Consider the following 22,500-nt stretch of genomic DNA (forward strand, 5'->3'; position numbering starts at 1 on the left):
CAATAAAAGCAAGAAAAACAACATACCACACATTCCACTTGCTAACCAAATTGTAAATATTGCAATGGCGAAATAAATCATTCCTATTTTTGTATAATGTTGTAGAGAAATAGCTCAACTTGACATGGAAGGATTTGACGCATGTTTGGAACACAGACCTGCTCAATCGGCTTTTAGGTAAGGACCTTATTAATGTCATACATGTACATGAAATGAAGAAAGTGGTGTTTAAAGTTTGTGAGGCTGAAATTTTTTATTGAACCTAAAAAAATTGTTACCGTGGTAGATCTTTGTCATTTTTCATGCATTGAAGTACCCTTTTGCCTTTAAACTTTTAAATTGATTCCAGAGATTACAGTTGATGTGAAGGGCATGTACGCTACAACAAAAATTTTGATGATCTATTGATATTCTCCTTCTTCTTACCGTGGGGCCCACCTCCTTCTCATAAGGAGATTCTCGTAAGCGTCCAGTATAAGAAATAAGAAGTGCAGGTATTAACAAACAAATAAATGTGCTTTATTAAGCGTAAAATCAAACAATGATCGTGCAAGTGAGAGTTGATAATTTAGAAAACATTTGGTCAGCGTCTATCAAGAAGATAGTCCCACATCTGGTTCTTGAAGGTTTCTAGACTTTCAGCCAGCACGACAGAATCTGGTAGTTTATCCCAATCACGAATCGTCCTCGGGAAGAAAGACATTTGATGGTATCAAAAAGGGGACTTTATAGCTACTACAGTTAAGCTGTCTGGAAGATCTAGTCGTTGTGTGCGGAGACTCTTGTGTGCGGAGGTCCACCATAACCTAGTCGTTCTAGCGCTGGAGCACTAATTGGGGACATTGTAAACTGAAATTAACAATTAACGCAAACCAAGTCAAACATACACAGCCGAAGCACCATCCCTCTCTCCTGAACTGACACCCACCCAAGTTGCTGTAACTCATCACTGACACTAGGTGTATTATTTTACCTGATAGCTCATCTGTGACTTGTTACTAAGTAGCATAAGCCGAGTTATAACCCACAAGTGTCAATCTATCTCATTTGACCCATCAGTTTTCTGTATTATGTAAATTTAGACTATGGATCCCACCAAATTACTGCCAATCAGATTTGGCCTGATGATCACGACGGCTGTGATTGGTCTGCCAGCAAGCAACCGCACGAAGAATGGACCTTTGTCACTCTGCGGCCATGCTGGTCAAAGACAGTGTATAGAGTTCGCACCTGAAGCCTCTAGCTGTTGTTTTTGAAAGCAAGTTCTGGGGGTGCAAAACAAACGTTTTCAGTCCCTCGAGACTCAAAATGGTTGCCATGTGTAAAAGGCCCATTGCATGCGAAATGGTAGATCGTGCAAGGAACACAATACCGCCTCGCGTTTTTTCCCGCACAAATCTAGTAGCAGCCGTCTTAAAAATAGAAAATACCGAAACGTGATGGGCGGCATTCCATCGCAGATCGAGACTTTTGGGTTACGTACTTCTTTCAATAGTCGTTTTAACTCGTTATTTTTTCATTAGATTTCGTGGGAAGATTAATAGTTTTAAGATGCTTGGCTACTCTGAGGATGAAGAAAACAAGCTTTCCCTTGTGTCATCAAAGACATCTGCCACTAGTGAGTATTTGTAAACAATATAAAGCTATTTCGAGAAAGTTTGTCAAGAATAAAGTGCACGCGACAATCCCGAAAGGTAATATGGGATGTGATCAATACACTGTTTCTAACGACTGTAGCTGTCGAACCTACTCTTGTTACTTTCCTTCTGCACTCGCAAACATATATCAGTGGCCTCCCGTACGATTCTTTTAAATTTCTTTGAAAAACAGTGCACTTAAAATCACAATACCTTTCAGGATTGTCGCGTGCACTTTTTCCGACAACCTTTCTCAAAATAGCTGTATAGGGGCTTGCTATCACGCAAGAGAACTCGACAATGGGTTCATTGGCCCTGGTGAAATTAATAATAAAAAAACGTACCGATGCTTTGTGTATACTACATCGTGTTTGATGTTTGTAGTCGGGAGCCATTCTGTACACCTTATGTGACGTGGGGGGGGGGGGGGGAGGGGAGGGGAAGCAGGCCTAACCCCCTAACACATCCGAATCCCAAGATTTTTCAAAAAACGCTCCAACCGACCAGACACCAAACTAAAACAACCAACTACAAACGGCACAAATCTTCGGCGACGCTCAATGCATCCTTCTGATTTCCTTTAACGGAGGAGAGTAGTTGGTGATTTTTTCATCCTCTTTAGTCATCAAGTTCCTTTCTTAAAGCACCGAGAAATGAACAATTGCCCACTGCTGAGCCGCTTGATCCACCACAGTAACGTCTAGACGAATATCTTGTATTTTATTGTGTTGTCTTGATGCTCCTGTCCCACCAGATCTCCATCCGGATGTGTAGACATATTCTCAGTTAGCCTACAGTGCAGGCGTTATTTTGGAGCGGAACGCTCGATAAATCAGGCTTTCGATGCCGCCATCTTGGATTGTAATTAGATGCTTGACCGATAGAGGGTTGCCCATTTTTCCACTTAACGCCTACTCCCTCGGGAAATATTTCTTCTTCCCAGTCCTCCCTGGTACGAAATCTAAGATGGTGGCTTAATACGAAAATGTGCACTCGCGCGCCCAAAATATGCCTGCAGGCTAATTCTCAGTTAACTTACATTTCACTTATGTGTTGACCTATTGCAGTGGGAATTCCGTTGGTGGATTGTACTCTGGAAACGAAGCCTTTGCATGTGAGTGCAGACTATGCTGTGACCTTGAAAGTGGAGCCTATTGAAGCAACTTATGATTCTGTAAGTAATTTAGAGGTCTTAGGTAACAACAATATTGCCTTCTGGCTCGAATCTGGGCGTGGCTCGTGGTTTTTTTTTTCTTTGGTGAAGATTACCATCGTAGGAGGACCTAGTGTCCTATCGTATATTTCTCACCAGCCTCAGGAAAATCATCATCAAATTAAAAAAATTAAAAACAAAGCACCCTAAGTGATAACAATATTGGTAATTTGCAGGATTACAAGCATCCGTGTCAATTTTTAATAGGGCCCCCACTTTTTTCAAAGTAAAATTTGAGAGGAGATCCACAATTTGCCTGTCGTGGGTGTTTATCATTCTTTTTTTTTGTTACAGGCCACCATTGACAAAATCGTGTCATTCTTCAGCATGCCAGGAAATAGCAAGTTCAAAGAGTTAGTGAATTTACATTTTTTCCATTGTTTACATTGTTTTTGCTAAATCAAAGAATGCTGAAGAATTGTAGAAAAGGTTAAGGAGGGATATTTCATGCTCAACTATGAAGAAAGCGTTATAGTTTCTGATTCTGGAACTATTCAGGATGTGACCAGTTTCTTCGAGTGTGCCAGCTCCAGTGCCTGATTTTTTCTTAAAGGTGGACATCTGTAATATTTCCCTGAACATTGCTTAAATTACCAGACTTTAATTTGCGCCACAGCAGGTAAGAAGTGGTCCAATGTCAAATGAGTTTCTTTTCATTTTTGGCAAAACGCAAATTTCAATCGGACGTTTGCCGTAAAACGCGATGCGAAATCTCTGTAATATTGTGGTGTGCTTTTTGGGGTTGGAAAGCTGTGCAGTGTAGAGCCCAGATTGTCATCTCCATGGTCTTCAACGTAATGTTCGTCATGACTGTTTCCGCCTGCACATTAGAGAACTTTAAGGTCTGACAACGGCGACGGCAACGAGAACGTCTTTTAGTTACCAAGAAAAATAGCTTTGCACGCTCAACGCGTGCGTTTTTCACTTTTGTCCTTTTCTTTGCCGTCGTCAGCAAAACAACATCTTGAAATAGCCAAATTTGCACGCTCTGCAAGTTCATTTTTTATTTATGTACATTTCTTTCACGTTTTCGACAACTCAAAGAAAATTTATCTAATATGTTGTTTGTATTTGCTTTTCTGGCTGTAAATAACTTGGGTGTTTAAAAGCAACGAAATCCTGTAAAATTGCATCGCGCGGAGCAGTACGTGTTCCTAAGATTTAAAGACAAAAATGGGCAATTCTAAAACTTATTTATTTGGGATACAAATGCTTTCTTTGAAGAATTTTTAAACAAATTTCACTGTACTGTGTTCGTTGAGTGGGACTTTTAAGAGCTTTGCCCGGACTCACCTATCGCCTGTCTCATTTTTGTCGTATTTAGGCTCGAGATGGCAGCAGCAAACAGGCTTCAGGAACTTACCAAATGGACACGAGCTGGTTTAGAGTATGCAATCACTCAGCACGAGGTGTGAAATTATGGCTAACTTAAGACGAGTTCTTACTTGCGACACAAGCAAAAGCACAGGCGACATAATTTATGCAGACGCTTAAGTCTAATCGTTAAGTATTGTCTTTTGTCGTTAAAAAATATTGCTATAGTTGGCATTGAATCGTCTTCCATACCTACACTAAAGCCCCGTCCACACGTTTCCGGATATTTTTGAATCCGCAACTTTTTTTTTCCGGATTCAAAAATGTGTCCATCCACACGTAGCGTATTCAAATCGAATTTGCCCGTCCACACGTATCCGAAACGCATCCGGGCCGGATTCACTCTTGTGCTCAGGACTCGTCAAGGAAACAAAGGTAACAGAGCATGCGCCATGAAGCCCTTGGCAGCCATCTTGAGAATTGATTTCACGGTAAGGAACTGGGCTCGATCTTGTTACGTCATCCGGATTAAAAGATAACTGGATTTGGCATCTACACGGTTCCGGATTTATATCGGATTCAAAATATCCGCTCCGGAGAGCGTATTCAAAAAGTTGCGGATTCGCCAGCGAATTCGCCAGATACGTGTGGATGGAAAGCGTGAAAGAAAGAATGAAACTTTATTTAACCACGGGCTATTCATCAGCTATTTACAGGAAGACCAAAACTAAAACTACTCAACTATAAACTACACTATAATAAAAAGCTGCTTTCCTTGAATGCTGTGCCTTATAGAGCTTTGCTGATTTCGCGTTTGAACGACCTGAGGGATTCCGCGCACCTAGCCTCATAAGGAAGGCGATTCCACGGTGTGGCGCCACTACAACTAAAACTATTTTTGAAATAATTTGTGCGTGGCAATCTAACATTAAGTTTGTTCTCGGAGTCCCTCAAATTGTAGCTTGTATTTCGTTCAGAAAATTTAAGCTAACCCATGTAGGCATTTGAATACCATGGTGGCCTTTTGTATGTCTCGCTGGGGATCAAGAATTTTCCACCCCAGGATTTCCAGTAATTACCCAGTATTAACGTCATAATTAGAGAAGGTTAAAACGCGGGCTGCTCTATTCTGCAATGTTTGCAGCTTGTCTTGTAAAGTAACCCCACAGGTTCCCCAAACAGTGCTACAGTAGTCAAAGTGAGGTTGAATTAAAAGCTTGGTGTATAAGATGTAAAGTCGCCGGAGGAACGAGGTGCCTAACACGTTTCATGGTACCGATTCCAGAAGCGATCTTTTTGGTTAGTTTTTCAATGTGGCAACTCTTGCTGAGTTTGTCATCAATTGTTATACCAAGCGATTCCAAGAAAAAGTTGCGGATTAAAAAACATCCGGATACGTGTGGACGAGGCCTAAGGGAGCATGGATGGCGCAGTTGTGAGAGGCAGTGTGGTCCGGGTTCCCAGACTTAGCATCATATGAGGGTTGAATTTGTTGGCTCTCTTCTCTGCTCCGAGAGGTTTTTCTCCGCCGGGTACTCCGGTTCTCCGGTACTCCAGTCCCCCTTTCCCAAAAGCCAACGTACCAGTTTGATATTAGTTGATTTGATTCCTGTACACTGTCCCCAATTGATGTCCCATCGCTAAATACAGTTGACGCTTAAGTAGAGGTCGTCATCATCGTCGTTATCATTATCATCATCGTGCATAGTTAATTGTCGCTCCCCGCACGGGGCTTTTCAGGGCCAATGAAACGAACAGAATAGAACACCAACTTTGAAAATCCCATCTGGCCTAAGGCAAACCAGTTGGCTATTTTTAAATGTGGCCGAGAAGTCGAACCAGGGATTACCAGTGTCAAATTCAACTGGTGGTCTGAACGGGTCTTGAACCCGGTATCTCCGGATCTCAAGACAAGCACCCTAACGACGACTTCCTTCCACAGTTTCGAAAGAAGTCACAACGAGATAAGCCAATCTGATGCCTTCTCACAGTCATCGCCGTTACCAGTGCAGCGTGGTCCGTACTCTGTTTAGTGCAAATCATTTAAGAGATTCCCTCTTCAGTAAAATTGATTATTTACGGAATCATTGTTTCCAAAGGATGTTGATACCGTGTTAAGGAGTTAAGATTCTGATGTTTGGACATCCTTGCTTGTGTTAAAGGTTACCTATCTGGACATTGACGTACGGTCACCATTTATTACAATTCCTGAATATGGAACCCTGCAAAGGTAATTGTCATGCTATCATCAGTTTTCAGTTCTTCGAAAACGATGATTGAAGCTAAAGTAGTGGCGGTCGGAATATGAGTTCTGGGGCGTGTTTCTCGTAAGTTCCGAAAACGTTTCGGGCCTGCAACGCCATTGTTGAAAATGTGGTCCGCCTGTTTTAAAAAAACTGTTTTTTTTAACAGCTTGAAATTAAAGCTCTTCGTTTTGAAGATATAGAGGGAGTTGTGGCACCCGTAAGGTTTTGGGACTTCCGAGAAGCAAGCGGGCTGCTGCTTTAAGATTGACTATTAAGCTCTGAGTACGCGCATTGGGTTTATAGGTCGAGATTTTTTTCTACTGCTCGTTTTCCGAACGGAAGTAAAATACGCACCGGTCCTTCCATCGTACGCCTATCTAAAGTTCGCCACCAGTTCTCTCTGGCTGATGAATTGTAGTTGCTAGCTTTGAATTTCATACAGGTTACCGATTTTGTCTTCTCAACCAACTGATAGCAACCTTTTTTCCGTTTTGTCTTCCTTCTCTTATGTCGAGAGCGACCTCAATCGCTGCCACTGAGCATATTCATTAAACATCAATAGTAAAAGGGGACTTAAACATCAACATAGACTGATAGGAGTCCCTCGTCTCACAAGTCAGTCGAGCTGCACTATTTAGTCACGCAAACGAGTAGAGTAGCGGGGGGAATGAACTAATAAATGCTTTCTGCTCATTCCCCCCTCGACCTTTCGGCTCGTTTGCGTGACTAAAGCAGGCGGCTCGGCTAACTTAGAAGGGAGTGCTAGCAGTCTAACATCCACAGCTGTACAAGGTGATGTCAACAAAAACTTCAGGTGAAGTTTCAAGTTCTTCCGTATTATTCTGCTTCGATCAACTTATACATACTCTCGGAACTATCTAGAAACCGAATGGGACTTGGAAAAACATTGTTTTGGACTTACGTTTCCATATAACTTGAAAATCTGGTCATTTCGTGTCGCAGATTTGCCGAGAGTGGGCAAAAATGTACACTAAACTCCGAAACGCACCCGCTAAATATTGTTCAGCCTAGAAAATTTTAATTTTTTTTTTTCTATTTCGTCGTCGATGTTGCGGTCGTACATCCAGTAGCCACAGTTACTACCAAACTTAGGGCGTGCTTGTTTATTTGTTCTTCAGAGAGGGGACTGTGCTAGCTGTGGACTTGGGGCACCTCAAAGTGGTCAGCAGTTTGGCTTCTCGCAATGGAAGTGTCAGGGTAAGTTCATTTTGTAACTGAAATGTTAATTCTTGGTTTTCAATCGCTGCCTGGCGCCTGTCTGCGCCTGACGCTCAATTGATATGTAGGACTGAAGCAAGAACAACAAACGGCCGAGTTCCCACGAGTCACCTTTGGCTCAATGGTCAACCTTTAACCCTTTACTTGCCCGATGGTCATCTGAGTGACTAATCGGGGCTTGTGGGTTCGATTCCTGTTTGGAGCTCTCGCAATTTTTTTCTCGAATATCTCTAAAGTTATCATCGAAGATAATCATTAATACACCGGGCGTCACATACACCATCTCGTTGAACACACCTGCAAGAACAACTACTTTAGTATTGTTTTCGGGGCTCCACGGATTTAGAGACATCCTCTCGCATCTTTTAATGAGACCAAACAGCCTGACATCGAGCCGAAAACTGATGCCATGAGAATCAACTACCAACAAGACGACTCGGCTAGCGAGCTGACGATTCGACTCGTTAACAATTCCTACCCATTGCCTTTCAACCGGCCTGCATGAATTTTTTCTGGGTGTCTTGCAAATTGACTTCTGTTAAGACTTGTAGACAAGCCATCACATCAAGTCGACTCAGGTCGGGTGAAGTGGACAACTCTCCTTCAGGTACTTTTCACAAATATCAGGTCACTCGTTAAATGCCAAGATTGTTTAAATCAACTTAAAACTGAAGAGCGTCCTGGTATTGCTTTTATTTGGTTACCGTTTAGGAACTTTCCAGTGATGAGCTTGAAGAAATGTTCTACGACAAGTTCAAGATGACTTTGGATGATGTTCAAGTCATGCTCTTCGACAAAGGTAAGCTTTATGTTTGTGTGGCACCAGCAGCGGCTGGTTAAGCGCAAGCGACATACGGTGGAATACCGCTTTGTGGCCCTATCTCGTTGAGAGTGTCTAATCGGCGTGGGTGGGTGGGTGGGTCGTGTGTATTGAGTGGTGAGTGGTGAGTCGTGGGTCTTGTGTCGTGAGTCGTGGGTCCGAGATCCTCCATGTATACACGTCATGTATACATACTTTTAGTCCTAACCCTAACTCTTGGGGCAATCTTTTTTTTTTTATCTTCAAACAAACACGACCCACCACCCACGCGATTTAGCCTCACCCTATCTCGTTCCCAGAGTCATCGTTTCCTTGAACAGCGGTCTCAGTGGAGTGAGAGACTGGTCAATTCCAAAAAAGCCATATTTGATTGACTGTTGAAAACCGGTTTCATTTCATTTGAAAATGAAAGTAGCCAAATACGTACGGCAACTTGTATCACAACGATTTGCGGAACCAGCCAGTGACAAGACAAGTTGCATGAAAGGTTGCCTAGTATAACACCTGTCAAGTGACTTGTTTCGCAAGGTGACAACTTTTTTTTAGCATTGTAGAACTCAATTCTTCTTTCTTCGACGGTCTCTCGCAATGTTTTAGACCGTTGGAAGATGTGTTTCGTTGGGCAATGTTTCGTGCAACTGGTCCCGCCATGGCGTTGCGAGACAAGTTGCACGAAAAAAATGCACAGTGTAACGAGATAACCAAATCAGTTTGAGGTTTTTAATGACAATGTGAGCACACAATTTTACTCTGATTTTGCTCATACCCAATTAACTTTTAGGATACTTCGCCCACATTGTTCATTTCGAACGAGCTCGAATTCTTAGTTTGCATCCACGTGATGGTTTACAAAACAATACGCCACTATCAAATATACCATAATAATCTTTGTTTGTCCCTCCAAATTTTGACTAAGCATTGTGTTATTTTCTGTAAGTCCCAAGAGAAACTGGAAACAACGCTTATGCAAAATCTTGGAGGGATAAACAAAGAGTATTGTTATATTTTTGATAGTGGCCTATAGCAAATGACCCCACAAGTTTTGCGTAATAATACAGTCAAATTCCCAAAAGACATTTCACCGCATTGTTCCGTACTCTTATTAACATGGTCTCCGTGACGTCAATTGACAACCATCAATAATCGTGAAAGACTTAGGATAGTGTGAAGTTGTATTCTGAGGTCACATTTTCTTCTATTAAGAAAGGACGATGATGGATATAAGAACGTCACGTAAAAATACAACTTTGCGTTATTCTAATCACTATGCGATCAACCGAAGTCTTTCGGCATGGAAAAAGTTTGTAAACTTTCTTGGAACAAAATTTGCATGAACGCTATCAGGATCTGGCTACCTGCCTTCTTAGCTCCCCAGTTATTTCAGGTAGCCAGGCTCGTATCTCTATTTTTATTAACAGAAAATTTCTAAATGACCAAGGAAGAAATAACGCTTGTTGTTGTTGTTGTTGGTGGTGGGCCAGTTGGGAGAGAAAATTGAAAACACGTCGTCAGGTCTTCATGCACATCCTTCACATTCATTTCACGTCGTTGTCAGGACGACAACGACGAAGAAATGTGCCAAAATCGTTTGAAGGACGTTAACAGCTGATGCTGTATACTCTCTTTCCACTAGTTTCTTTTTCCGTTCGTGCAAGTTCTGGTTGTGGACAGTTTATCCACATTTTCAAATACGGAACAACTTGGAAGGAATAGTTCATGATGCTAATAATGCAAAGTTGTAGTTTGGAATCACCTTCTCGTAGCCGTTGTTGTTATCCTCGCAGTTATGAACGCAATTTTAGCAATTGCGTAGAGAAGCCTGAAAAATTCAGGACTTCAACGGGGTTTGAACCCGTGACCTCGCGATACCGGTGCGACGCTCTAACCAACTGAGTTATGAAGCCACTGACGTTGGCAGTTCAATGTATGATACATTTCGTGTATCATTTCATTGTTGTTATTTCTCGGGAAAATTTTCCTTTCATCCTTCCTGGCATATCCACACACAATGACACAATTTGAGGAAGAATTAAAGTCAGCTCTTCCACAGTTTCATGTTCTCTATATAATTATTTCCAAGACGTGACGAAATTATCTGACATGATTAAATTTCCTTTTTTTTTCTTCCAAATTTATTCTTGCCCGAAATAGACCTTATTGGAGTTGAGCCTGCAGGCACATTTTCTGTTGTTTAAAACTACATGGAAAAGAGGCTTAAGGGTCAATTCGATACAAAATGACCCCTTAGCCTTGTTTATGAGGCAAAACTGCTGATAACTCCGATAAGGGCTATTGTAGCAATCACGTAACGTTTTCTAATATGTCTGACGCCGTATTAAATCGAATTGTCTAGTTTTCTTTTAATACTGATTTAAGGACTCGTATATTTCTTTCCCTCACATTAACTATTGATCGTTTATTGTTGTCTCAAGGTTTCAATTGGAAGTCTACTTTGGGTACTTCAGCCGATTCAAATTACCACATTCTGCCTTCAACAGCATTAACAATTCTGTTTCAAAAGAGTATAACCTTCGACAATACTGAACTGCCAGAGTGAGTTATTTGTCTGATATATGTGCTGTGTTTCAATTTTTAATATGCTTTGTATGAATTGGAATAATTGTTCTCCTTGTTTTGTGCGTTAATTTCTTTAGGTTCAAGGTGTCATCTGTACTTCCATCGCTTCATCTTCAGTTGTCAGATGCGAAATTCCAGATGCTGATGAAGGTAGAAATTACAGTTTGATTTAAAGATTCTATCACCTCAAAAAACCCTTTTCACTAGATGGTTCTTTGCACTTGTCTAAAACTAATTCTCAGGTTTGTTTGCGCTGCAAAATAATTTGTGACGTCACCCAGTATCGAACCCATTCCCCTTCATTGCTCGGTTATGGATAAAACTATGACCACTTTTTCTGTCTTTCAAAGGGAGTAGAAAAGCGAAGTTTCAATAAAAAGGTTGTACAAACAACGAAATACATTAAGACAAGTTCGGAGAATGAGTACAGTGGAAAGGTGTGTTGAGGTGATAAGTACTTGAAGTAGCAATAGCTATTGTTTATTTTTTGTCATGGTGCGTTTTTCCTGTTGAACCTTTCCAAATTATTTTCAAGTTGAGTTTTATCATGTAGGCACATGACATCACCAGGGCCACGTCCGTGAAACAACCATGCTGCTTTTCCAAGACAATCCTACGTCAAATTGAACCCTCTGGATATCTGAGAAGAAAGAGCTGCCTTTGTAATTTCGTCTGCAAATTGTTAGACTTCTCGAATAAGGACCATAAACTGTAGGCCCCGTCTTACAAATATCTTCCATGCTCATAAGTTGCCTGTGGGACGTTGAAGAACCCACACACCATTCGAGAAGGGCGGGGCACTGGATTTCCCGGTGTTGTGGTTTGGTCTCCAACAAAATGTGTTTGACTTGGTAGTGATGTCTCAAAGGGGCTGATGGTGCCTGAAGGACATTTAACGTCGTCCATGAAAGTTGAAGGTGCCTTTCATCTCATGTAGTTCCTTCTGTGTCACATATTTGTTGAGAAGTGTCAATGTTCATTCTTTTTAGTTTCTGGACCACCTCCCTATTGGAGCCACAGAACCTTCTGTCCTAGAAGAAAAGGAGATTGATGTTGTTTCAAAGGTAAACTGCAAGAACTGCTAAACCTGTAAGGCGGTCAAAAAGAAATTATTGTGTGGTTGTTCATGCAAACGCGTTTTCGTCAGGTGAAAACCATTTTCTATTTTGAATCGCATAGTGAATTTTGGATCAGTTTTCTGTGGTCGTATGATTACTTGCAATAATCAATTTCCTAATAACGAAAACGTTTGAAAAACATTTCAAAATAAAGAGTATCGAGATAAAAAACGTGACGTTTCGGTGACGACATGTCACAATTATCAAATGCAAATTATCGTAAGTTAGGTAACGTTATATAAAGGATAGAGAGTGGGAAAAACATTAGAATAAATGAGGCGGGGATAAACACAAGAGCGAACGAAATTTAACTAAACAGTTTCGCTGGAATGGAGTCATTCTGAACACTCAAAATGACTCCATTCCAGCGAAACTGTTTAAATAAATTTCGTTCGCTCTTGTGTTTATCCCCGCCTCATTTATTCTAATGTATTTTCCCACTCTCTATCTTTTATATAACGTTATCTAACTTACAATAATTTGCATTTGATAATGGGGACATGTCGTCGCCGAAAAGTCATGTTTTTATCTTGCTACTCTTTATTCTGAAATACCCAGCTCAAGAATGTAAGCTAACTCGCTCACCAGGAATTCCCCGATGCTCAGTGGGTAGAGCAACCCTCATTCAGGTATTAGGGACCTTTATATTCTAGGACGAGGACGAGAACGAGTACGAGTTTTGACTGGTAGTTTTTAGCGAAAATACTTAGACAATTTATGACCCGTACGATTTATCTTACTCTTTATTAGCAGAATAGGTTGCTCAGTTATTCTTATTGCTGTTACCTGGGCCTTTTTGCTGATAGAAAAATGCCAAAACTGCTACCCTGTTGTTGACTTGTTTTGACACGACCACATTTTTGCAAAACCTCGTACTAAAATGATGACGGTGTCATGTTTTTCCCGCCAAAATGACGCTGGTTTGCGCGTGCTCACTGTTGTTCTATGTGAACATTTCGTATTCGTAGTCGTTCTCGTCCTACCTGCATCCCTCATAGCTTGCGTAGCTCGCGGGAGGCAAAAACGAGCGGAGAATGGGGAAGGGCGTGGCGTAGCTTCGGCCGCTCGTTATTTTCCTCCAGCGCCGGACAATCCCGCCAGCTGGGTTGCCTCTTCGCCCGTTACCAAGCAACTAGCGTGTCAGACTGAAGCTGTTTTACGGGTTGCGGTAAACCGCCACTTGCTGTCGCAGTTCGCTCTGACGAACGGGGCTAACGCTCGAAACGTCGTCTCGCATGTCTTTCTTACGGTGGTTATTTATAACATAAAAAAAGTAAAACGCGCGCTCTGATTGGGCAATTACCCATTTACTATTTGCCTATGGGTGAATAGTTGTGACGAAAACATTGACACGTACGCCGGGAAAAAATGCTCTTGCCTCAAACTGCACTAATGACCGACCAGAGTAGCGCCGAAAATTCAGAAAATTCTTCGCAGCTTTATGAAAAAAAAAAAGACTTGCAAAGGCCATGTTTTACCCGTTAGCCGGTGTTTTGTCAGAGCCACTTCGAAAGCGATTTGCAAACCTCAGTGAAAGCCAGCTCGATGTATTTGTGAGCGAGAGGCATTCAAAGAAGACCAAAAGATGTCACAAACTGTCAAGATGTTTTAGTTATGTTATAAAACAAATAGTAAACGGTTCAGCGTGTACTATCGAGTTATAGTTGCACGCGAGAGGTTTACCGTTATCAACCACCTTCTTCGTGTTTCATTTCATAACCGACGCCGTATCAAAGTTTCTCTAGAAACTAATCCCACCGTGAAGCTTTTACAGATGATTTGATAAACTTTTTTTTTATCAAGTAAGGTCAACGGATGAAAAATGAATAGAATTCTTGACTCGCACTGGGTTTTCATTTTTCACTCTCTCAAAAACCCAACATTCAAAATTCCATCTAATTCAATCCCTATGAAGACCTAGAATAGCTACTCTGGGATGGTGCCTCTGGTAGTTCCACTTTTTTAAAATGGTAATTTATCTGCATGTTTGATGCAGAAATGGAGAAGTAGCACTTCGACACTTTCGCTGGAAGAGGCGGACGATCTCCAAGCTGTTGTAAACGATGCATTCGCTTCAAGGTTAAGTAGAGACGAAGATGAAGGTGAGTGTTTGTGTTTGATACAATTGTTCACTACTCACGCGCGAGCAACTTGAAGCGCAGTTTAAATAGGAGACAAAGAGTGAGGCCAATTTACTTTAAATTCAGGGAATTGTTGCCCATGCAAACGTTGACTCAAATCGCGTTTTTTTTAAAAGGAACTTTTCCTGGAACGTATTTAACATACTGGACCCAGTTGTTCATAGTTTCAAAGGAAAAGTCGCTATTTAACACTTTCAATTTGTGCAGCGATTTCAGTATTTGTTGACGTAACAGTGAGTATTCACACTTCGAGCACATGTAAGTAAAGCAGTGCACGAAAAGCATGGCCAACCTTTAACGGGAAGTCGATTATACTCCCGGCTGGATGGTGATTTATCTGGACAATGAACATCTGGTGTCTTGTCCTATGAATTTGAAAGGTAATTTGCGCCATTAGTATTTTGGTCTTTCTCTTATTTTAGAAGAAGAGGTTTGGTATGATGCAAAAGAGTATCATTTGGAGGAAAGGTATGCTAACTGACAACTACAAATGACACATATTTTGTTTAAATTGCGAAGGTTGATGACGGAGGTAATTAGTGATACCCCGGGTTGTTACATTTTATTTCATTAGCTTTGCGAAACACTTTCTGAAAGAGGAAAACAAAGAAACGAATACGAGATAATAGGGAACGCTGGAAAACACAATGGCGGGACAGCACATCGATTCTTGAGGAACCGTATTTTAGAAGCAGTCACTTTTTCTTCGAAAACTTTCGTTTAGGTCTTATGGATTGAAAGTACAATACAGAGAGCTGACTGTCGTTTGGGTTTTTTAGGATAATTCCTTGGCAATAGCCCTTTTCACGGTTAGTTTTTTCTCATTTGCATTACAATGTAATCTAGCATGTTTGTGAGGCAATTTCGAGCTATTTTGTAGTTTTAACCCGGAATTGCCTCGCATCAACGTTAGATTACATTGTAATGCAAATGGGAAAAACTAACCGTGAAAAGGGCTATTAAAATGTCATGTTATTTGCTAAGCAGTGAAAGCCACCCATAGTTGTCTTGTCATTCCCTTACACAAAGTTATGACTGTCAACTCAGTCACTCAAAAATACGGTATTGGAAATAATATTTCTTCCGTAGTGGAACATGTGTTCTTGTTGACGTATTGCAGATTTAATCGGACAAACAATTATCCACCCTGCTAGCAGAGCCTTTCTTTTGCTTGCTCGATTTTGGCGTTCTCGAGAAAGACTCTGCATGAATCGAGTAAGATCTTTATTAAATATGCGCTGCATGTTTCCAGGATGCAGTCTCGAACCCAAGCCTAATATGCCAGTTCTCGCCGCCATCTTGGTTTTTCATGGTACAGCGGGCTCAATTATAACCATCGGTTTTGTCACTAAACGGACGCTCGCACTGGAAAAACCGGTTTGACGAGAGAAAACAAGATTGACTAGTCCAGAAGTTCGGGCTGCGGCGGCTTCAACGAGTTGACGCGATTCGGGCAGAGCCTCCTTTTCTCCTCCTCAGTAAAGAAAAAGACAAAAGGAGGCTCTGCTCGCAGGGTGACAATTACCATAATATAAGCAGCCACTGAGCCAAGAGATCGAGCCAAGATTCAATATTGTATATGCACCGCGCACTGGTGGCTCAGTTGGTTGAGCACAGGACTGCTATTCTAAAATCCGAGGGTAAATAAAGATTAGGGTATATGATTATATGATGAAGTCCTTATTCCACTTCTTCTTCAAGTGAAGCAGCACTAAGGAATATTTTGAAAGCAGACACGTTTGTGTACGCGCTTGGTTTTGAATCATTTGTTGCATTTTAGCGGAAAAAATTCAATTCCAGTACTGTAACGGGCAGGTGATGATTGCTTAAGCCGGGATAAATAAACAACTCCAGTGTAATATCTTCCCAGTAGAGTATCGGCGTCGTGATTTGGCGCTTGTAAGCAATATCACAATTTTTTTGTATTATGGCAGGCATAACGAAGAACAACCAGCCGCCAGCAGGGTTGCTAAAAACGTTAATAAGATCAAGATGACAGGAACGTTTACCATCAGAAAGGTATTGGTTGTTTTGGTTGTTACTCTGCGGTGGTCAACTTTGAACCTATGCTCCTCTTACCACTGCACTCCCCTCTGTAGCCATTATTTTAATCTCTTACTTCACTGTACTAAATTTAATCTTAAATGGTTACTGTTCAAATCTATACCTTACGTTGAAGTGTGAATAAACTGAACTGAACTGAATAGAACTTTGTACTAAACATCCAATCATTTCGTTATCAGCTTCTGATAACAGTTGACAAAGCCATTGAACTTACTCCAAACGACGCGCCATATCTGAGTCTGGAAATAAGAGACCTTGGAGCTGATGTGACTGTTTATTCTTGGAACACGCAAGCTCGGATTAAACTCGGATTTATTCAGCTCTTGGACAACCATTGGAAAGGTATTTTAGTTGTATTTAAGTAACTTTAAGTTAAGGCTGATTCAAGTTGTGTTGAAAAAAGCAGATCTAGTTATAATTTGCTAGACCACGTTTTTAAAATTACCAATTCAAAGTGCAATATTTTCTTAATGGCAAGAAGTTTTTAATACCGTATGTTTCATATGATGTAACAATAAAAACCAATAGTCCAACTGGGTCCATTGAAGTTTAAATGAAAAAGCACAATTTTAAGAAAGGCAATACAGTCGAACTTACTGCGCCTTTCAATAACATGCGAAATCTTAAATTCAAAGGTCAACCGACAAATGCGTTTTTCGCTACCGTCAATCAAATGTTCGGCGGCTCCTCCGAGCTTCCGACTACTGTCGAGTGCGTAATAATCAAATCACATCGTTAAGCCCAGTTCAGTCAACAAAGTCGGAAGCTGGGAGGAGCCGCCGAACATTTGATTGACGGTAGCGAAAAACGCATTTGTCGGTTGACCTTTGAATTTAAGAGTCCGCATGATATTGAAAGGCGCAGTAAATAACCTAATTGCTTCCTTCAATATAGCAGAAACGTTTTAGCATACCACCTTGAGTAATCTTTCTTTCTTACTGCAGATGTAGACGGGTCTAATCTTTGTGTTTTGACATCTTCCTCTGGACAAGACTGGATCACGGTGAATTACATTAAGGTATTTTTCTATCCCATTACTTCAACTTGAAAATAAATATGGGGATGAACGCATGAAAGAATACACAAAAGGAGAAAGGGAATGAATTCTGTTTAAGTGATGAGAATAAATGCCTTCAATTGCTGGACCACGGACAGGCGAGTTTCAAGTCAACTCACATCAGTGAAATGTTGCAGCATGGAACATATTCTTAATTTGGTATACCACAAATTCACATCAAATCAAGTCAAGTCAAATTTTGAGTTTAAAAGGGAAGAGAAGAGTTGATTTAATCTTAGAGAGAACCAAGAACATTATTGAGTTGTACCAAGGAGCACGGAAATCGATGGAAAGCGCTCAAAATCGACTCTGTTTCTCAAGAAGCTCAATTTTTTTTGACAGGCTGATCCTACTGGCCCTGAGTTTAAAACAAAGTTTGGTTTAGTCGAGCAGTTTATGGAAGTGAGGTTTAGTTCTTTGAGGATGACAGCTAAGCAAGAAGCCATAGCAAGTTTTCAGATATTTGTGCTTAGTTTGTTTCAGAGGTAAAGTAACTTCCCTGGTTTCAGTTTTCTTGATTTTGTTTCTTGATTTTTTCCCCTCAATTTATCTTATTTACGTCTTCTTATGCTTTAGCATGTACAACCCATAAATTTTGGTAATATTTCTTAATCACTACTCACCTCGATTAAACCACTATTGTGGATAGTTCTCTTGCCTGGTTCAGTTTTATTAATTGAAGAAGTATGCTATGTTCTTTTTGGCAAAATAAAGGAATGGTTGTATTGTATTGGTTGTATTATTGATACGGTTTTTCAGTGTAGTCTCACGCGATTTGAAGGTTAGATAAGCCGGCGCTGTATTCATATTGCATTTTGATGTGTAGTGTCGGGAGAGAACCAGATTGGAAGGCTGTGCCCCAGCGACTTCTGGAGACGATCCCTGAGGAAGATCAACTCGAAGACAGCTCCTATGTTTCCAAAGGTTTGTTTTAACTTCCAAGCCTTCCAAGCTTTGTCCACATCTTGTGATTTTTTTTTCCCAGAATGGGTGAATTTCCCAATAACTGTCTGACTGACATTTCAGTGAAACTGTGAAGAGAATTTACATACCGATCACTCATGGAGTCAAAGGGATAATTAAATGGTAGCAGAAACACATGATCTTGAAGCTTGTAACTTGCAACTCTTTTCCTTGGAACAAAGCTAGGGATTTTAGGACACCAATTTTATGCCCAAAATATGAAAAATAAATGAGATCGATGCTGCACGCGTGGGAAAATGCACGAGCTACGTTACATCCAAATAAGGAAATTTTTATACTAAAAAAAAAACCCAGCTCTGAACCAGTTTTAAAGGCCCTCCCTCAACCGACAGGCATTGCGTGCCGTGGAACAATTTTCATATATGGAAATCCCGTCAAAGCTGAAATCCATCCAATCAGATCGCTACGATGAGCAATGCGGATTTCCATAACAAAAACAAACGGTCGAAAAGCCTGTCGGTTGAAGGTGGAACTTTAAACGCTTTAAGGTTATGAGCTGCTAATGGTGGAGAGAACTGTGATGGGACTATTGGCTGATTTGTCGCGGTTCTCGTTGCAGAAGGAAAGTTGCAAGGGAACTCCGACATTGTCAACTTCAAGATTGTTTCAGAAATGGAAGACGTGACTGTGACACTTAGTTCCATGGATCGTTATGTCGGAAAAATAGAAGTCAAAGGTTAGTCTTGATTTCAAAAGAATTATGGCATGCCTGTCAGGTCCCTTAAAGTCCTTGTAAAATAAGGTATCGAAATCTTATACTTGCGTAAAGTGCCCCTGTGACCAAAAAATCGATCCAAATTTTTCTTTGGATTTCAAAACTATGTTAACAAAACACTAAGTGACCCACGTTTTAAGCCTTGATTTCAAAAAGACACGTCTTTATGTTAACTGTAATTTTCCTATTTAATGGTCCGCCATTACTAACATTATGTTCTTGAGAGAGCTGGATCGAGGAGAAAATGACGTCAAAGGCTCACTAGTTTAAGAATGCAATACGTGTGTACGCCGCAGAATTAATATGCAGCACGGAGGTTTTGGGCTTTCAGACTTTTAAACTCACGCTTTGCATATAGCAACGCCACAAAGCTAGAATATTATTGGTTAAAAAAGGAAAAATACTCGTGCTGCACGTGCAACACGAATTTTTGTGCATTTCTCTGCCGTACTCCACAAAACAACAACATGAAATCGCAAAATTTTAAGTTTTGACGACAACGCGAGCATATAACAATGAAACGGTCATTTTCTGTTTTGACTTCAAAACCGTTCGTACCCATCCAGTTACAGGATATTTCGCCTGTATTGTACAAGGTGAACAAGACGGAATAGTCGCGAAATACTTGCGATAGCGCTAAGTTATATTTTGGACTGACGTTTTCGTTTCCGTAGCCGTTGTCTTTGCTCAAACTCCCTATTAACTCTACTGAACCTTTAAAAAAACCGTTCTTTTGTCGCTTTTATATGACCTTTTTTGTGTCACTTCCGATCCTAATATAAATGTGTTTCATAGGTCTGAATGTCAGCGTAGATATCATTCCGTCCAAAACAACCATTACTACCAGGTAAGCGAACATCACTCGCAGATGATATTCTTTGTTTTTTAAAGGAACCTCTTGAAGCATCCTTGTTTCGTCCGGAAACAAATTTTACAAGGATTTTTATCGTGGATTTTTTTGTTGTACCTATTCATTTTGTAAATACACATTTAAATTTAGATTTAGGGTGCGTTCGATTGAGCCTATTCCAGCATAAGAATGCGTGGAGTGATGATTTAAAACGGTATGTCTGGCGTTTTGAAGCGACAAGGATAATAAATGCTTGAAGTAGCATTTTAGCAAATGTTTGACAATTTTAATGCGAATGAATCTCCGTAAAAACGAAGGATTTCTAACTTCTATTGCATGTATTCCTATTCCTGAATACGGTCAATCGAACGCACCCCTAAATTGTGTTGTTTCAAGGATGCCGTCACAAACTACTTTGCGTGGCCATTTCCCCAGAAAATTGGAAAGTGGTTTATGGCCTTAATTCATTAATTTCCCTTGATCTGTCGTAGATAAAGTAACTGATAACTTTTCCATATTTTGAGGGCGTACCAGTGTGAAACAACAGATTTGAAGGAAGGAATACTACTTCACTCGCCATCTGATCGTTCAGCCAATGAAAAAGCTACTCCTCAAATCAGGGGGGAAAAAGTCCGGGCAGATCCCTTTGACCATGCAATGAATCTCGTCCGTTAACTGCCATTGTTTATTTCAGGTTGGAGGATTTTAAGATTTCCGATCTCACAGAAGGGACACTATATCCAAAAGTACGTTGGATTGATTAGCGGCTTAGATGTTTAGTGGTCCGACCTCGGATATTTCTAGCTTTCTGATTGGTTCACGCAACCTCAGTTACCAGCTCATATACCTTATGACGTAATATGGAAACTGATTGCGTCAAGTGTTGCCAAGCTGGAACTAATTGGCCTTAATTTTTTTCAGAATTTAATGAAATTCTAATAAAACAGTGATTCCAATCGCGCTTGTTGGATCCGAGACCAGTTATAGCCTCGTTGTGTGTGACATAGATGCTATTAAACTATCGTGAAGTCCGTACTGGGAAAATATTGGTCGAATTCTTTTTTTGCAAGTTTATGGACAGAGCCTGAAAGGGGAGGTCCATAAACTTGTAAAAAGGAACGAGACCAATATTTTCCCAGTGCGGACCGAACAAGCTTGTTCAATAAGATTTTTATTATATTGGCTCTCTTGCGCAGGGTTTGCTATTCCTATTAAGGTAAAAAAACTCTAAACTAGTTTTCAGTCTTAATGTCAAATTTGACTGGATGCGTAGCATCTTAAGCAGTTTCTCTTTGACGCCGTGACCTGATTTTTCTGCGAGGGTGCTGTCTCCAAGTGAGGCATATTGGATGCTTACCATTTTCGTCATTCTGCTTATGCAAACGCAAAAGACGAATGAGCTGTACCGTTCATGCAGGAAAACGTTTGAGCTAGTGGGAGGAGAAATGGAATGGTTAATCTCGACATTGATTCTCGCGATCTCGCCTGGTTTAAGTAACGCAATGAAATGGTACAGAAATTTCCATCTATTCGGTGAATTCGAAAAAACGCAATCTCTTTCATGATGAAAAAATTTTCTTTGAGTTCAATTTTTTTCCTTCCAATATAATCGATTTTTTCCGTACATATTATAAGCGCTTGCTTTGGTGATGATTACTAGCTTATTGCATTAACTGAGGCTAACAATGTAGCCCAACTCATCATGTTACTGAATGTTACAAACAGAATGCTATTGCACTCAGTGGATGTAGGTAAATGGCAAAGAACATGGAAATACCCCCCCCCCCCCCCATCTCCCCTATTAGCATATCATATCACAGGCGATTCCCTAATTTGATTTTATATGTTTTGTTCTATAGATCGTAGATTTGACAGATAACACAGTTTTCGACTGTGAGGTGAGTTATTGATTTTAAATTTTTCTTACAGCCGACATTTTTCCGATTACCTTAAACTGATAAAGATAATCACATTAACATTCAGTTAATGAAAAATATGACGACCATCATGGCCGAGGCCAGAAAAAAATTATGACTGAGGCAATGTTCATGTTTAAATCTTGTTCTTAGGTATTAATGGTGGTTTTGGTGGCTACTTTTAAAGACAGCATTGGAATCCCAAGCCTTATTTTTAAAAAAATCTCGAAAAAAATGACAAAGGCAAGTGCCTTGGATTGCCTCATACTGGCTACGGCCCTGGCAATGGGGTTTGAACTTGAATGGATATTCGTTTCTCTTCCAAGAGAGCCAACATTATATACAGTCGTTTGTAAAGCACTGATGTCCAGAAATGAAGCCTAATTAGATGCACCCCCAATTCAGACATCCAACATGAAGTGTCCCTTTTGAGGAGCAGCATTTCAAGTTGGGGGACACTTTGTGACTTAGGGCCCCTATGGATACCAGCCTCGTTGCTGACTGGGCTACCCTCGTCAAATAAAGTTACTTATACTTACTTTAATGGGCCATTTTCGAGTTGCTGTTTGTCTCGGTTTCGAAGAGAGTCTTGGTGCTCAACTATTGTAA

General features: G+C 40.6%; 1 protein-coding gene across 2 annotated transcripts in view; it reads left to right on the forward strand.

Annotated features, from left to right (window-relative positions):
• Window positions 1-22,500, forward strand: part of LOC137996675 (intermembrane lipid transfer protein VPS13C-like) — a 118,813-nt gene that overhangs the window by 19,655 nt on the left and 76,658 nt on the right. The window contains exons 21-42 of one of the 2 annotated variants that reach the window (XM_068842198.1): window positions 106-177; window positions 1,524-1,618; window positions 2,705-2,811; window positions 3,145-3,203; window positions 4,175-4,259; window positions 6,327-6,394; window positions 7,550-7,628; window positions 8,361-8,448; window positions 10,902-11,022; window positions 11,124-11,196; window positions 12,036-12,110; window positions 14,161-14,266; window positions 14,728-14,773; window positions 16,240-16,324; window positions 16,549-16,711; window positions 17,314-17,387; window positions 17,769-17,911; window positions 18,253-18,350; window positions 18,970-19,086; window positions 19,921-19,972; window positions 20,670-20,721; window positions 21,835-21,873. In XM_068842198.1, the coding sequence (XP_068698299.1) occupies window positions 106-177; window positions 1,524-1,618; window positions 2,705-2,811; window positions 3,145-3,203; window positions 4,175-4,259; window positions 6,327-6,394; window positions 7,550-7,628; window positions 8,361-8,448; window positions 10,902-11,022; window positions 11,124-11,196; window positions 12,036-12,110; window positions 14,161-14,266; window positions 14,728-14,773; window positions 16,240-16,324; window positions 16,549-16,711; window positions 17,314-17,387; window positions 17,769-17,911; window positions 18,253-18,350; window positions 18,970-19,086; window positions 19,921-19,972; window positions 20,670-20,721; window positions 21,835-21,873 (1,897 nt within the window). The remainder of the gene's footprint in view (window positions 1-105; window positions 178-1,523; window positions 1,619-2,704; window positions 2,812-3,144; window positions 3,204-4,174; window positions 4,260-6,326; window positions 6,395-7,549; window positions 7,629-8,360; window positions 8,449-10,901; window positions 11,023-11,123; window positions 11,197-12,035; window positions 12,111-14,160; window positions 14,267-14,727; window positions 14,774-16,239; window positions 16,325-16,548; window positions 16,712-17,313; window positions 17,388-17,768; window positions 17,912-18,252; window positions 18,351-18,969; window positions 19,087-19,920; window positions 19,973-20,669; window positions 20,722-21,834; window positions 21,874-22,500) is intronic. The other variant, XM_068842199.1, reaches the window with a different exon arrangement.

Source organism: Montipora foliosa, chromosome 3 (genome assembly GCF_036669935.1).
Source record: "Montipora foliosa isolate CH-2021 chromosome 3, ASM3666993v2, whole genome shotgun sequence".
Classification (NCBI taxonomy): Eukaryota; Metazoa; Cnidaria; class Anthozoa; order Scleractinia; family Acroporidae; genus Montipora; species Montipora foliosa.